Genomic DNA, 16,303 nt, shown 5'->3' with positions numbered 1-16,303 from the left:
ATGTTGAATGCAGAAAACACCATTATTAAACAAAAGTTTTAAATAAGTTGTATTGAACTGTCATAATATTAAATTAATTGCTCCCTTAAGAATTGGAGATTGGGGGGCACCTGGATGGCTCAGTGGGTTAAGTGTCTACCTTTGGCTCAGGTCATGATCTCAGGGTCCTGGGATCAAACCCCGCATCAGGCTCTGTGCTCGGCATGGAGACTACTTCCCCCTCTCTCTCTCCTGCCTCTCTGCCTATTTGTGATATCTCTCTCTGTCAAAGAAACAAAATCTTAAAAAAAAAAAAAAAAAAAAAAATTGGAGATTGGGGCGCCTGGGTGGTTCAGGCAGTTAAGTGTCCAACTCTTGATTTTGGCTCAGGTCATGAGATTGAGCCCTGTGTCAGGCTCTGAGCTCAGCGTGGAGTCTGCTTGTCCCTTGTCCCTCTCCTCCTCCTCCACTCCCTATCCCCATGAGTACACACTCTTTAAATAAATAAATAAAATCTTTTTTTAAAAATTGGAGATCAGGGACGCCTGGGTGGCTCAGTTGGTTAAGCGGCTGCCTTCAGCTCAGGTCATGATCCCAGCGTCCTGGGATCAAGTCCCACATCGGGCTCCTTGCTCAGCAGGGAGCCTGCTTCTCCCTCTGCCTCTGCCTGCCATTCTGTCTGCCTGTGCTCGCGCTCTCTCTCTCTCTTTCTGACAAATAAAAAGAAAAATTGGAGGTCATTTTCTTTTCTAAACTTTTGGTTTCTTTAGGGAAAAAAATTTTAATTGAACAGTTAAAACTGCCAAAGAGAACTCTGTCTCTACTTTGCAGAGGAGAAATGTGAATGATGGCCTCTATGAACCTCTCTGAATCTCCTTACCTCCCTCCCTCCCCACCAACCTGACGGATGCTCTAGGCCCAGTCGGTGGGACCACAGGCAGGAGCACGAGTGCCACGTCTCAGGAGTTGATCTGAGTGTTCAGGTTACCGGGGTCAGGGTACTGAATTGGTTTTCTAGTCTAGGCTGGCCTGCCAGCTCGTCCCACTTGTTCAGGCAGCTACATTGGTTAATTCATGAAGTACAATCTTAGTTTTAGCTGGCCGTGGAGTGCAATTATCTCTAAAAATGTAAAGAGTCAGTTTAAGGGCACCTGGCTGGCTTGGTCAGTGGAGTGTGTGGCCCTTATTCTTCATTAGTTCAAGCCCCACATTGGCTGTAGAGATTACTTAAATAAATACAAAAAAATTTTTAAACATGTAGAGAATCAGTTTAAATGAGAAAAGGTAAACATTTCCATTTCATTAGACCCCAAAGCGACATAGGGGAAAGAATGGATGGGAAATGAACAGGCATGTTGGCAAGAGGAAAGAAGAGAATTCTTTGACAGATAATTCTCAAAAATTAATTTTTAAATATAGCTCACCTAGGAGTCTAGGCCTATAAATTGGCCTTTATTTTAAATATCTCTGAAGAACTTCCAGAGTACTTATTTCAAAATTTTCTTCATTCTGTACAGATTTAATGAGTACCTCTTGTCTTTAGAAAGTATTTTTGCCTCAATTTTTAGTTTATTACAAATTTAGTTATAAAATAACATGGCAGTGGAAATTAAAAACAAGTTACAGCATTTCCTAGGCACTTCCAGGGATTCATCCTTCTCTTGCTCTCCTCACCTCTAGCAGGGACAGATATAAAATAGAAAAACCAAAAGCTAAAAAGACATAGCTTGGTACAAAAGTAAGGTGGGTACCATCTCTATAGATCAGAAACAGGGTAGAACTCCTGAATGTCATGGGAAGACTGCAGCCTGACAGGCCTTGGGTAGCTAGTGTTCAAACCCCTTGGAGTAGGGGGAGCCCAGGTTCCCAAGGAAAGGATACCAGGAGCAGAGACTTTTAGAAAGGTGTGCACCTAGGTAGGGAGAGGACACAGAAGCAATGCACCATAAAAGATGGAGCCAAACCATACCCTGATTCCGTGGCTCTGCCTGTAGTATTCCCTGGATATCCTTGGAGCAGAAGCTTCACAAGTAAGCCCTTCACCAGTTGGAACATGAATTCACTTCAGATGAAATGAATTTTATGGCATTTCCTGACAAGGAACTTAAGTATGTTCAAGCTGTTCAAAGGTGAATGAAGGGATAACTTTAAATTTAAAAGAACAAAAAATCATGGAAACAAAGGCATACATAATGGAAACAGATATGTAAAGAACAGGTAGAAATGAAAAACATGCCTAGAGATGGGATAGCTCTAGTTTTGATAGGCTGAAAAGAAAATTAATCAATTGAAATAAACTGAAAAATGTGCCTGTGATGCATCAGAATTAAAAAAAAAATACCGAAGGGCCAATAGGAGATACGGAGTTTATGCACAAAGGCCTGGCCACTGTATGAAGTTGCCCCCTCCCTGTCACTCTGTCCATCATATCATTCTGTGCATCTCTGTCAATTCCTGTCACTAGCAGAGTCACCAGGTTTATGTACTTGTTAACTTACGCCTTCTGAGCTGCTTCTACAAGGTGCTGAGCCCTGTTTCAGGCATACTGTATGCAGACAGCCAAGAACGAGTCAGATAAGGATCCTGTGTTCTTGGATCCTGTGTTCTAGCCTATTTATCACTGTATCTCTGACACGTATTAGGCAGTCAATGTATTTGTTGAATGAATGAATGAATGAATGAGTGAGTGAGTGAGTGAGTGAAGTATTAATACCTCAAAATATCTTCCGTGTAGCTTCATGGCCTTGATTACCTGCTGTGTTTGGCTGGCATGGCAGTGGGGAGAGAGATGGGGAGGAGATGAGAGGAATCCTCCCTCCCTAGAGCACACCTGCTGTTACCAGTCTGTGACACTCAGAAAATACTGGTGTGACTCCATAGACCTAGTCATCCTTGGGTTTTGATTCAGAATGAGACCAGCAATATAAACAATCTTAATGTGTTAATTCTTCTTCTTCACTTTTCAGGCTGGAGTAAAAGGGACATTAGGAAGATTAGTTGGAATTTTTGAGGTAAGCCTATTAAAATCTTTGGTGCAATTGGTATCATGTTCATAACCATGTAATATGGATATATGTATTTCTTTGTCTTCGTCCTTTCGGGCTGCTGTAACAAAACTGAGTGGCTTGTAAACACTAAAAATGGGTTTCTCACAGTTCTGGAGGCTAAAAAGTCCAAAATCAAGGCCCCAGCAGACTCGCTGTCTGGTGAGGACCCACTTCCTGGTTCATAGTTACTAGTTTCTCCTGCTATCCAAAAGTAGTGTGTTCATAGGAAGCCTTTTGTAAGTCAAAATGGTAGAAAGTGAAGAAGCAATTAATTTATATGGTGATTTTTTTTTTTTTAGCACTTCCAAAACCAAAAAACAATCTCTCTGAGGCTTTTCTGATACTTCAGGATCCATGTTAATGGTTACATAAAATAAGTCAAGTTAACGCACAGGTGTGCAGAGCCCCAGTCCACAGCTCTGGTGGCTCAATGAGGGAGTGCTGAGTGTAGTTCCCAGGGAAGGAGCCCGGCTGACCACCCTCTCCTCTCTCATGGCTCCAGATGGCCACTGCTTCTAATAGCTCGCTGCAGTGGAAATGCTGAATGCTTCTTTTGCTTTTCACTTTTTTTTTTTTTTAAATAAACGCAAATTCCTCTTCAGATTTCTTTCAGTTAGCAAAAGCGGGTACTGATGTAGGTCTTTCATAAAAGTGAAGTGGCTTACCTAGAATTTTTGAAAAGCAGGGGGTACTTGTAGCCATTTCTCTCTGTTTTCACACCGTGAAAGGGGGATGGTTGCTCACTGGGGCCTCTTTTATCCCAAGAGTCAGCCCTTCTCAACCCAATCTGCTGCCACATTGGGAGCTCCTAATACTACCTCCTAATACTAACCCATTGGGAGTTAGGATTTCAACATCCTAATCATGGGGGGGACAAAAACATCTAGTCCCTTGAGGTCCGAGTCTAGGATAGACGCCATCTTTGTTTTGCTGTGTTTTCAAAACAAAGCAGCACCAAGAGAATAGTTTACTTTCTTTTTCAAAATCCCATAGTCTCCTCCAGACAAATAGAATTATTTCAAAGTACAGGCGTAACCTCAGAGATACTGTTGGTTCAGTTCCAGACCACTGCAATAGAGCATTTATTGCAATAAAGCAAGTCAAATGTTTGATTTTTGTCAGCGCATATAAAAGTTATATTTATACTATATTGTAGTCTATGAAGTGTATATATACACTTACAATGTCTGTATTAATGTATATGCCTTAATTTAAAAATACTTTATTGCTAAAAAATGCTAATTATCATGAGCTTTCAGCAAGTTACAGTCTTTTTGCTGGGAGAGGGGATTGCCTCCGTGTTGATTGCCGACTGTTCAGGGTCATGGTTGCTAAGAATTGGGTTGGCTGTGGCAGTTTCTTAAAATAAGAAGTTTGCAGGGAGCCTGGGTGGCTCAGCCATTAGGCGTCTGCCTTCGGCTCAGGTCGTGGTCCCGGGGTCCTGGGATCAAGCCCCTCCTCGGGCTCCCTGCTCAGCAGGAAGATTGCTTCTCCCTCTCCCACTCACCCTGCTTGTGTTCCCTCTCTCACTGGGTTTCTCTCTGTCAAATAAATAAATAAAATCTTTAAAAAAAAATAGCTTGTTGTACCAGTTGACTCTCCCTTTTGTATATATTTTTTTCTGTAGCAGACTATACTGTTTACACACAAGTACAACTTCTTTCAAAATTGGGAGTCTGTCCTCTCAAACCTACTGCTGCTTTATCAACTACGTTTATGGAATATTCTAAATCTTCTGTTGTCACTTCAACAATCTTCACACAGTCTTCACCAGGGGTAGATTCCATCTCAAGAAACCACTTTCTGTGCTCGTCCATAAGAAGCAGCTTCTCATGTCTTCAGGTTTTACCATGAGATTGCAGCAATTCAGTTCGATTTTCAGGCTCCCCTTCCTTCCTTCCTTCCTTCCTTCCTTCCTTCCTTCCTTCCTTCCTTCCTATCTTTTTTGATAGCATAAGCACAGGGCAGTTGGAAGGAGAGAAGGAGAGAGAGAGAGTTTTAAGCAGACTCTATGTTGAACACGGAACCCAGTGCAGGGCTCCATCTCACGACTCTGAGATCATGACCTGAGCTGAAACCAAGAGTTGGATGCTTTGGGTCCCTGGGTGGCTCAGGTGGTTGGGCGAGTGCCTTTGGCTCAGGTCATGATCCTGGAGTTCCAGGATTGAGTCCTGCATCAGGCTCCCTGGGAGCCTACTTCTCCCTCTGACTCTCCCCCTCTCATGCTCTCTCTCTCTCTCAAATAAATAAATAAAATCTTAAAAAAAAAAAAAGAGTTGGACGCTTAACTGACTACAGACTCCACTTACTCTAGTTCTCTTGCTCTTTCTACCACATCTGCAGTTTCTTCCTCCACTCAAGTCTTGAATCTCTCAAAATCCTTCATGAGGATTGCAATCAACTTCTTCCAAACTCCTGTTCGTGTTGATATTTTTTACCTTTTTCCATGAATCACCATTGTTCTTTATGACATCTAGATGGTGAGTCCTTTCCAGAAGGTTTCCAGTTTTCTTTGCCCAGATCCATCAGAGGAATCACTCACTCTCTGGCAGCTCTAGCCTTATGTAGTGTATTTCTTAAATAGAAGGACTTACAAGTTGAAATGACTCCTTGATCCATGGTCTGTGGAATGGATGTTGTGCTAGCAGGCATGGAAACATTCATATTGTCCATCTCCATCAGAGTGCTTGGCTGACCAGGAACACTGTCAATGAGGAATCTTTTTTTTTTTTTTTTGTGGGGTTTTTTGGCTATTTATTCTTATTAGTATATAATGTATTATTTGTTTTGAAAGGAATCTTTTTTTCTGAGCAGTTCTCAACAGCGGGCTTTAAGTATTCAGTAAACCATGTTGGAAACAGGTGTGTTGTCATCCAGGCTTTGTTCCATTTGTAAGAGCATGGCAGAGTCGATTTCGCTTAATTTTTGAGGACCCTAGGATATTTGGAATGATCCTTGAGCCCTGGCTTCAACTAGAAGTCACCAGCTGCTCTGACCAGAGTCACTCCGTCCTTTGAAGCTTTGCAGCCAGGCATTGACCTCTTTGACTATGAAAGTCCTAGATGGCATCTTCTTCCAATAGAAGGCTGTTTCGTCTACACTGAAAAGCTGTTGTCTAGTATAGCCCCGTCATGGATGATCAGACCTAGGTCTCCTGGAGAACTCACTCCAGCTTCTCCACCAGCACCTGCTGCTTCCCCTTGCACTTTTGTGTTACGGAGATGGCTTCTTTCCTTAACCCGCATGAAGCCACCTCTCCTAGCTTCAGGCTTTTCTCCTTCGGCCTCCCCACCTCTCTCAGCCTTCACAGAACTGAAGAGAGCAAGAGCCTTGCTCTGGGTCAGGCTTTGTCTTAAGGGACGGTTGTGACTGGGTTGATCTTCCATCCAGAACATTCAAACCTTCTCATTATCAGCGGTAAGGCTGTTTCGCTTTCTTGTCATGCATGCGTTCACTGCAGTAGAACTTTTAATTTCCTTCCAAAACTTTTCCTTTGCATTCACACCTTGGCTAACTGGTGCGAGAGGCCTAGCTTTCAGCCTGTCTTGGCTTTCAGTGTGCCTTCCTCACCAAGCTTAATCATTGTGAGCTTCTGATTTAAAGGGAGTGTAGAGGTATGCAACTTTTTCTCTCATTTGAACATTTAGAAGCCACTGTAGGGTTATTAATTAGCTAATCTTGTTTTATAAGTTTATTTTTTTGTTGTTGGTTTTTTTTTAGAGTTCGTTTATTTGAGAGAGAGGGGGGAGCACAAGCAGGGGGAGCAGCTGGCAGAGGAGGAAAGAAGCAGACTCCTTACTGAGCAGGGAGCCCAATACGGGGCTCAATCCCAGGACCCTGGGATCATGACCTGAGCCAAAGGCAGACGCTTAACCAATGGGGCTACACAGGCACTCCTCATTGGCCTAATCTTAATTTTGTTGTGTCTCAGGGAATAGGGAGAAGGACAGAGAGACGGGAATGGTCAGTCAGTGAGATTTATTGCTTGAGTTAACTATCTTATAGGGGCATCCTTTGTGGGACCCTAAAACAATTACAATAGCAGCATCAATAGTTACTGATCACGGATTGCCGTAACACTTACAATAATAATGAAAACGTCTGCAGTACTGTGAGAATTACCAAACTGACAGACACAAAGTAAGTAAATGCCATTAGGAAGAAGACATTGGTAGACTTGCTTGACACCACATTGCCACAGACCTTCCATTTATAGCAGAGGCAGTGTCTGTGACGCACAAACAAGGTATGCCTATATGGTTTATCCTGTCCCTACCTCTCTTCCTCTTCTCCGAGATACGAGGAAGGGACATACAGTGTAGAGAACACTGAAGGAAAAAGAAGATTAACTATATAGCAGAGGTGGAAAGAACAAGCTAAGAGGCTGGGTAGAGGTTTGGAGGAAGGTGGAAGGAAGTGAGAAGTAGGGAAATAAAGATGAGCAAACTAAGTAGGAGAAGGGGAGACATACCAGATCATCAGCTTGCTCACGCTGAGGAACCCCCACCCACCCACAGCCTCTTCTTTTCCTTGTGTTCTTGAGTTACATTTTTTAAGGGGTCACAAACTTCTTCTCACAGCCTTCCTGGAAGTTGTACTTAGGGGAAGGGGAACAAAAAAAAGAGATTAAAGCTTGGGCTTTAGAAGGCCAGCCAAAGAGCACAGCCGTAAATGCAAGTGCGGCATGTTTTAAATAGGCCATCTGGCGCTATTCCCTTTATGACTGTAGGATGATTAAAAGTAAAAGGAATGCTTGTGTCTGAGCTCTCTGGACATATGGCTAAGAGTGTGTTTCACTTAAGTAATCTCAGCTCTCTGAGGGAAAGCTCTTCCTCTTTCCTTTTCTCTTTGCCCTTCAGAACCAGGAGAGGAAGCACAGAACGTATGTGTATGTGCTTATTGTCACAGAAGTGCTGGAAGACTGGGAAGATTCCGTTAACATTGGTAAGTTGTCCCCAGATAGCTTTCAGAATGCTCCCCACCACTGGCCCTTGCCACGCCACAGGTCACGACCCAGACCTAGAAACAAGCCTGATGAAAGAAGCCATAGAAGAATATGTTTATTGGAACAAGCATGTCCATTTTGATGAAAAGTAGTGTTTTGAAATATTCAAAAGAAAGCTGAAGGTGGGTACCTGGTCAACCAATAGAAACATGGCGCCTAAAAAATAAGAAATGAGGTTTCTAACACCGAACTGGACCGTCCACAGCAGATAGTGACCCTCGGCCACAATGCTAGGGCCACCGCTGGCCACTAAACCCCAGCTGGGAGCAGGACCTTGGCTGTTCCTTGTGATGCTTATTCATACTGTTGGAGAAAGCTGCTGGTTTGATGGGGGGAGCCGCTCCCTCCAGAGTTGTGTGGTAGAAGCAGAGTAGTGGGAGCAGTTTCCGGTTTTACCCATATTCGCCTTTGGATGCCCCTCCCTTTCTCCTGAGGAGCCGTTCTCTTTGATCGCTCAGATCACTATTGGGTGTGTGTCTTTGGAACTAAAAACTTAGGAGATTTAATGGTTGGATCATGGTTTAATCTTTTGCCTCTGAAGGAAAGTATATTTTAGGAAAGTGTAATACTAATTTAAAAACCAGTTATAAATCAGCAAATGGATAGAATCCAGTTGCTGAAACCTCTCCCTTTATGGTGTGTGTGTGCTTTGCCACCGTGCCCCTCACACTGCTGATGTTGGTGTTTTGTGGCCCTTCGGCTTTCAATGGCTTTGTATCTGGTAAGAATGCACTATGCTCAAGTAAATGAATTCAGTAGGGGTGTATTAAAAATAGCCTCCTTGACAGCCAGTGCTAGGGCTTAAAAAGGGGACAGATGAGTGTGGCATGGCCCTGTCCTCAGAGCACTCTGTCAGGCGGGAGTCACACACTTGTGATATGAATTATCAAGGTACCATTGCTCTATTAATATCCAACAGGACTTTCACCTTGTACTACTTGCAAGAATTGAAATACTGAAATAGTCTAAAATATGGAGAATAAGCCTATGAGCTGTCCTTCAGATGAGCCTTTTTCGGGTGGAAATTGGCTTTTAAACGTATGCCTCAGTGAAGGATAAGTGAACTGAGGTACATTCGTCTGATGGAATGTCGCACAGCTCTTAAACACGGGCTTCTGAAAGCTAAGAGACCATGGCAGAGGGCTTGTGAGTCATTGTTGGTGAATGAAAAAAGCAGGGTATAAACTTATATATACACTAATTAGAGCTATATTAAAATAGGAATGTGGAATGAAAACAGAAATGAGGTTCTGGTTTTCACCTAAAGAATAAGGCAGTGACAGAGGGAAAGGTAGCATTGCTGAGCGGGGCGGTGGTGAGAACGACATGTGGCACACGCAGGCAGGGCTGAGGAGTGGGATGGCCCTGCTGGAAAGCCAATTTGGCATTACAGAACCAGAGGCCTTTAGAGTCCACATGTTTTATTCTTAGGATCTCAGTTCTAGGCCTCTTCTGGGAGGTTAGAAGAAAGAAAAAAAAATAAGGTTTTTTGTTGTTGTTTTTTGTTGTTGTTGTTTTTGAAGAGCGAGAGTGCTGGGGGCTGAGGGAGAGGGGAAGAGAGAGAATCCTAAGCAGGCTCCACACCCAGCACAGAGCCCAGACATGGGCTCCATCTCACAACCCTGAGATCGTGACCTGAGCCAAAATCAAGATTCAGACGCTCTACTGCCTGAGCTATCCAGGCGCTGCGCATATTTTTTTAATAATGTAGACAAGTACGTAAGAAAGAGTATGAAATACAAAATGAAGCAATAACAATAATAGTACTGATAAGCAAACTCTTCTATACTGTGTGCCAGGTATCATTCAGATATCTTCCATATTAATCCTCACAACTGGGGCACCAGGTTGGCTCAGTCAGTTAAGTGTCTGTCTTCAGCTCAGGTCATGATCTCGGGGTCCTGGGATGGAGTCCCATATTGGGCTCCCTGCTCAGCGGGAAGCCTGCTTCTCTCCGGTTCCCCCTGCTTGTGTTCCCTCTCTCGCAATCTCTCTGTCAAACAGATGAAATCTTTAAAAAAAAAAAAAAAAAATCCTCACAACAGACTTGTGAGATGGGTACTAGTTATTACCTCTACAAATGAAGAAGGTGGGGCACAGCTCAGTACCTAGTTCAGTAACTTGCCACGAACTGACCGTTCATTAGAGCCAGTGATGTTATTGGAGCCCAGCGTGTTAGCTCCAGCATCAGGGTTTCTAACCACAGCACTCTTCTTAGAGCTGCTCAGGACTCCGAGCATCTGAAAGCATGATCCCAGTTATAGTTGTTCAGGGCAGCCTCTTTTTCAGATACGATGGAAGAAAAGCAAAGACACGAAGATACCAAGGGTAGTCATTTGTGGTTTCTGGTGTTGTAGGTAATTGTATTATTTATACTTTCTTCCATTTTCCTAATGTTAAGCAATGATCTTTTATTATAAGAGAAAAAAATAAAGATTTTAAAAACAGATTTGAGAAAAAAGGAAGAAAACAGACTGAGAAGTTAGTAGGGATGGTTACTTTTAAAATATTTTATGATATATGGATATGTAACTCTTTAAATTCTGAAATAAATAACTGATTATAAGGCAGGCAGCCCCATAATTCTGGAAGCGGACGTTCGTGCTGATTTGTGCAGAAGATGGGGGTGCTGGCTGGGCTTCAGGTGTGTACCTGCAAGCCAGGCAAGGCCCAGAGGCCCCGGAACGCGAGAGGAGACCAGGAGGGCGGGTTTCACACAGTCTGCTTCTCAGATGTCTTCCCTATCTTCCGCATCAGACATCTGTATGGTATTTGAAGCATATACTCTTGTAGGGAAAGAAAGGGAGGAAAAACACCTTCATAATACCCGGTTTTAAAGTCTTGATAATGTTGCTTTTCTGTTTTCAGCGACCCTTGCTCCGAAGCTGAAGATCAGAAGCCTGCGGTCGCTTCCCTTTTGTCCTCATTTCTTCTTCTGTCTGCCCCCACAGGAAGGAAGAGAGAATGGTTTAAAATAGAAGACGCCGTTAAAGTGCTGCAGTACCACAAGCCGGTGCAGGCGTCGTATTTTGAGACGTTGAGGCAAGGCTACTCGGCCAACAACGGCACCCCGGTCGTGGCCACCACGTACTCGGTTTCTTCCCAGAGCTCCAGGCCAGGCGTCAGATGACTGAAGACTTCGCGTAAGAGGAATGGAAATTGGAAACTAGACTGGGGCGCAGATCTTCCCTCCCTTGCTCTTTTCACCTCTCCTCACAGGCCTCCTCTCCAAATAAGGCATGATGGGCAGCAGAGAAAGGGGTTCTTGATGGTGTTGCTGTTTGGTGTTAAGTGATGGGCTTTTTCTTTTCTTTTTATGGAGGGGGTGGGGGGTGGGTGTGTAATTTGTAAGTACTTTTGTGCATGATTGGTCCCTCCCTTTTCACACCCTATAATTGTCTAGAGAGACAGACAGCCTTCCCTCGGCCTTGGATTCTGAAGTGTTCCTGTTTGTCTCACCCTAGCCCTGGCCAGACGTTTTTTTCTTTGATTTTTAATTTTTTTTTTTATTAAAAGATACCAGTATGAGATGAAACCTTTCAAGAATTTGTCCTCTAATGCGCTGTTCAGTCCAGGAGGTTGGTCACTTCCCCGGCAGGGTACATTTATCTACACATTATATACTGGGCATATAATATGTAAATAAATGACTTTTAGAAGAGGAATTTAACTGTTTAATTTTTCAAGGTTTTGTTTTGTTTTTTAAATTCGGGGTGTTTCTGAAATGGAGAGCCTCGTAGTTAATTTCCCTTTTTGTTTTTTGATGCTAGTGGCTAGGTAAGTGTCCCTGTCCTCTCTCTCTTCCCCAGTCACTGACTGTAGTTACATAGGGTACGGAAAGAGTTTAGCTACCTTCGTAGCACTCCCAGAACTCATGGCCTTCTCAAAGTTGTGTTTCCATTGCCAAGAAAGACATAGGAAGAAACCTATTTTCTTTTCTATTACCGACCCGGGAGCAAATGGCCTCAGCTCAGACCTGGAGAAACAATGATAGAGATTGGAGTCCTCTGTACATGTTGACAGTAGGGATTTGAACTGGATTCTTGGGATCACTATCTAAAAAACTAGAGCATCAAGCACTGTTTCTGTCCTGCGGGTTGGAATTTTTTCCATTATGCTACTTACCGCCAACAGTGGCTTCTCTCCTCGTGCATCCATGCCTTACACCGTGCTGAACTGGACATTGTCTTTGTGCGGAATCATCCGCTGGCCCGGGCCAGTGCAGGTGTATGGTCCCATCCCCTCCCGGGTGACCATGTTTAAGTTCCCGAAAATTACACGGGAGGATGATTCAGGTGTCTGCTTATCTTTTCGATGTGACAGCACTTGGAATTGCACCACAGAGCATGCTCAGAAATAGTCCGTGTGTCTCCTGCTGAGATGTGAAAGGTCCATCTTCTGCTGAGAAGTGGGATGGGAGAACGCTGGGTGGTTGACTAGAACAACGACATCGTGCGTTGGCCCACTGCAAACTCGTGTTGGTTTTTGATACAAGCTTTGTGCTGGCTTTGTTTGCCAGTTGTGTCATTTAGTTGGGAAATAAGCAGAACAGGGTCTTGAGATGGAGCGGTGGGTCTAGGAGAGCGGACACTGTCAGTCCCTGGCTTAGGACATGCCGTTACTGGCATCTCCTTTGTCAAAATGTAGCCAGGATGTGAAATGAAAATCGTAGTTTTCTTTATTTAAAAATTCTAATAAATACTCAAACTTTGAAAAGCTTTTGCTCTTCCCTCCCACTAAAAGAGATGTATGTATACATACATACATATATATATATATATATATATATATATATATATAAAAGATGTGGGCCTGTGTCATTCAATGTTGAACATTTTGAGGGGACATCTTTTGAAGAACTTTAAATTTCTCTGTGTGTCTCTCAGTTTGTATCTTCTTTCCCAGTCTTGAGACACAGAACCACCAAAGGGTGCCCACAGTTTCCCTAGAATACTGTCCTACCTCTGGGAAAGGCATCCTGTCCCTAGGTAAGGGTCCCAGTGGACAAACCGCACCACGGGATCTGAGTTTAAATACCAACTCGCTGTTCTCATTTCTTGCTCCAAAACGAACCAATTGCCACTTTTGCCTGACGAAGAGCAGTCTTAGCTACTGCCCGTGCAAGCAAAGGAGAAAATGTAACAGGTTCAACCAAGCACTAAGTGGAATCCAAAAGACATGTTCTTCCAACTAAATTCTGCCTTTACAAGATGGACTAAAAGTACTCTGCAGGAAAATAAGCAGGACTCCTAAAAAGAGAACTGCAGCGTTGCTAGTAATTCATGCGTTTTTTCATGATCTAAAGATGCTTTTACTGGGCCAGTGTCACAACACAGGACCCTACCGAGTCCAGTGTGGACTGATGTTGGCATCTTTGGGTCAGGAGAGTGAACTGTGCCCAGAGGTGTTTTTTAGTGACATGAATGGGTCCTATTAATGCAATTAACTGGGGAGATTGTGCTGATGCTTTCTTAACGGACAAAAAGAAGCTTTGTCCAACACCAGAATTGTGAAACTGGTGCTATTTTCTGTTACACTGGGATCCTGATGAGTGAGGATTGGTGTTCCTCCCTCCCTGGCACCGTTAACACCATGGCTGTCTTCACGGCTGTGTAGTCATAGCCCTTCTGTGATAGATGACTCAGACCCGTGGTCGCGGTGGCTGTTACTCTTCCCCAGAGAAAGCAAGGAGAAACAGAAGAACTCACACAAGTGATCCCACTCGCAGAGGCTTTCTTGGACACCGCTTTGCCGTGAACTCTGCAGGTACGCACCTCATTTGAGCTCGACACAAACAGGTTGCCGTGTGTGGCGCAGACGCAGTCTCACAGTGAGTTTGCCTGTCAGGATTCTGGTTTATTACTAGGGCGTCCATCACAGTCCACCGTGTGCTGGATGGAGAAAGCACTGGGGATTTCACTTTGTTCACTTTGTTTTCAGTTTATCGTTTTGCAGCCACTGGGGAAGCATCAGTGAGGTCATGCCATCTTTTTGGACCAGGGCTGTGTATATGTGTGTGTGTGTGTGTGTGTGTGTGAGAGAGAGAGAGAGAGAGAGAGAGAGAGAGAGAGAAAGAGAGAAGGGCTACCAGGAGTCGGCTGTATCCGATTTGTTTGTAGCCTTCCGGAATGGCATGGCCCATGAAACAAGAGTCCTCTGATTTTTCTCGTACCTGGCAGGATGGAAAAGTTAACGAATTGATAGTTTTGTTTTTACAAGTGTCTGCTGCCCCATCTGCCCCGTGTGGAGAGGGCTCCCATGATGCTGAGTCTGAGCTGAGGCCATCTGGAGGGATCAAAGCGTGTGGGAGGAGCACCCCCCGGTGAGGCCGAGGACGAGGAAGGCCTCGAAGGTGCAGGATTTCCGCCTTCTGCCTGGCGCGGTACAGCGCCGTAGAGCCAGGAGGCCTTGCCTCTCGGGGCCTCTGGGGAGCAGAGCGGGTCACTGCTCCCGGGAGGCTTCTGCAGCAGTTTTGTAAACGCATTGCTACATAGTCAAGTTCCTTCGTGACACATAATTTCTGTTTTGACATTAGGAGTCAGTCCATGTAAGGTCTTTTAGACTTGCTTAGAAGAAAAAAAAATTCACCTTTTGTTGCAAAAAGCAGAATAAAATGTCCACGCAGAAATGTTCTTCCTTCTTCTTCCCCTTTCTCTTGCCCACACACAGTTCTTGTTGGAGGCCCCCCTTCCCCCCCAGAACCAATGTAATCAGAGGAGTAAGCCGACTTCCGCCGGACCTGGCAGTGCATCTCACGTTGTACTGTATATGCTTGTCATTTCCACCTAGTGCTGGGGGAGTGCCTCTGTTGGTCTCCCAACCTGACCTTTTTTAAAAACAGCTTAGCCTGAGCCGCATTTCTTTTGGTTCCTTAAAAAGGATTTAATAACCACAGTGCGATCTTTGCCACGACTGTGTGATTTTTAGTATTTCTGAAGTGTTCTTGAAGTCCAGCCTAGTTGAGAGGAAATTTAGAATTAGAAGAAATACCTAGAGAAGTCGTCACAATCAGCTGAATTTTTACTTTAAGGGAAATGAGGATTAGCTATCGTTTATACTCCAGCCTCGTCCTGGTCCTTTCTGCATTTCAGAACACCCATGTTTATAACAAATAGGAAACCTGTTAGCTCAAGAGGCTCTGGGGCGAGGAGATTATCTAATAGTGATTATACAAGGCAAGGGCTCTTGTGGTTCTTGTTCTTGAAACTCTGAAAGAAGTTAGAACCGAAGTGACACAGGTCGTACTGCCCTGCCGAGGTGACAGCCATTCCTTCTGAGCCCTGCTGGGATGGAACCCGTTTCCCCAAGGCCGTGGGGGGGTGGCTTCCAGGCTGGGCAGCTGCCAATGTTTTTGACCTCAGCCTTGCTCCATCCGGGCACCCATCTCACTCAGAGTAGGTGGGAAAGCAGCCCAGGGTCAGCCTAGGTTCTCTGGGGTGAGCCTTGCAACAGAGACTTCACTGTCCTGCAAGAGCTGGGTTCCGTTGTCGCTTTAGACGACATAAAGCAGACATTGGAGATTTTCAGGGAGTAAATTGGGAAGCACTGGCTACAATCCATGAAAGCCACTGTTGTCTGTTGATTAGGTAACTTGAGGTGACCAGAGGCCCTGGGAACCTGGAGATGTGAGGCAGACTCTAATCTGGAGGCCAGCAGCCTTTCTGCTTCCGCCTTGACAGAGGCAGCTTCACTCTTTGACCACATTTTTGCCGTAGCTGATGACCTTTCGGGGATGTGAGAAGCCTGATCAGAACATCCAAGCAAATGATACCTCTCACTCTCAGATTCATGAAATAGTTCGCCCTCCTAGTCCCCTTAAAAATGAATAAGTAAAAAGAGAAAGAAAGGATGCTGTTTGGTGAGGGTGTGGATGCACTGCTTGAGCTGAGGCGGGTAAGTCCCATGATTTTGTGTCTGCAGTATGAAGCTTTCTGAGTCAAAAAGGCATGTCTCTCCCCGGAAGCTTTATTTATAGTGAAGATTTGGTGAGCTTTAGTCATCTGAAAAAATGAGACGGTCCACTTGAAGGGGAGCTCACAGGGAAGCCACATCAACTCAGAATTCACGCCAGGAGGGATTCTGCTACAGAAGAAAGTGCCTTTGGCCAAAAAAGCAAGATTAATATCTAAAAGGTGGACAAGCATTGCTTCTGTTCCTCCAGCAACCAGTTGTTTAATAATTAACTCTCGGTTTCCTTTGGTTTACATTCTCAGTTCTGAACCCCATAAAGAAGTCCCTAGAACATACAAAAAAAAAGGCATCTCAAACTCTG

General features: G+C 44.3%; 1 protein-coding gene across 1 annotated transcript in view; it reads left to right on the top strand.

Annotated features, from left to right (window-relative positions):
* NUDT3 (nudix hydrolase 3) overlaps positions 1–12,747 on the top strand; it is a 118,152-nt gene extending 105,405 nt beyond the window's left edge. The window contains exons 3-5 of the mRNA XM_047735169.1: positions 2,946–2,990; positions 7,886–7,970; positions 10,983–12,747. Of these exons, the coding sequence (XP_047591125.1) occupies positions 2,946–2,990; positions 7,886–7,970; positions 10,983–11,161 (309 nt within the window). The 3' untranslated portion in view covers positions 11,162–12,747. The remainder of the gene's footprint in view (positions 1–2,945; positions 2,991–7,885; positions 7,971–10,982) is intronic.
* The last annotated feature ends 3,556 nt before the right edge of the window (positions 12,748–16,303 follow it).

The sequence above is a fragment of the Lutra lutra genome, chromosome 6 (genome assembly GCF_902655055.1).
Source record: "Lutra lutra chromosome 6, mLutLut1.2, whole genome shotgun sequence".
NCBI classification, from domain to species: Eukaryota; Metazoa; Chordata; class Mammalia; order Carnivora; family Mustelidae; genus Lutra; species Lutra lutra.
Note: the sequence above shows the minus strand (reverse complement) of the source record. Positions and strands in the feature narration are given on the sequence as shown.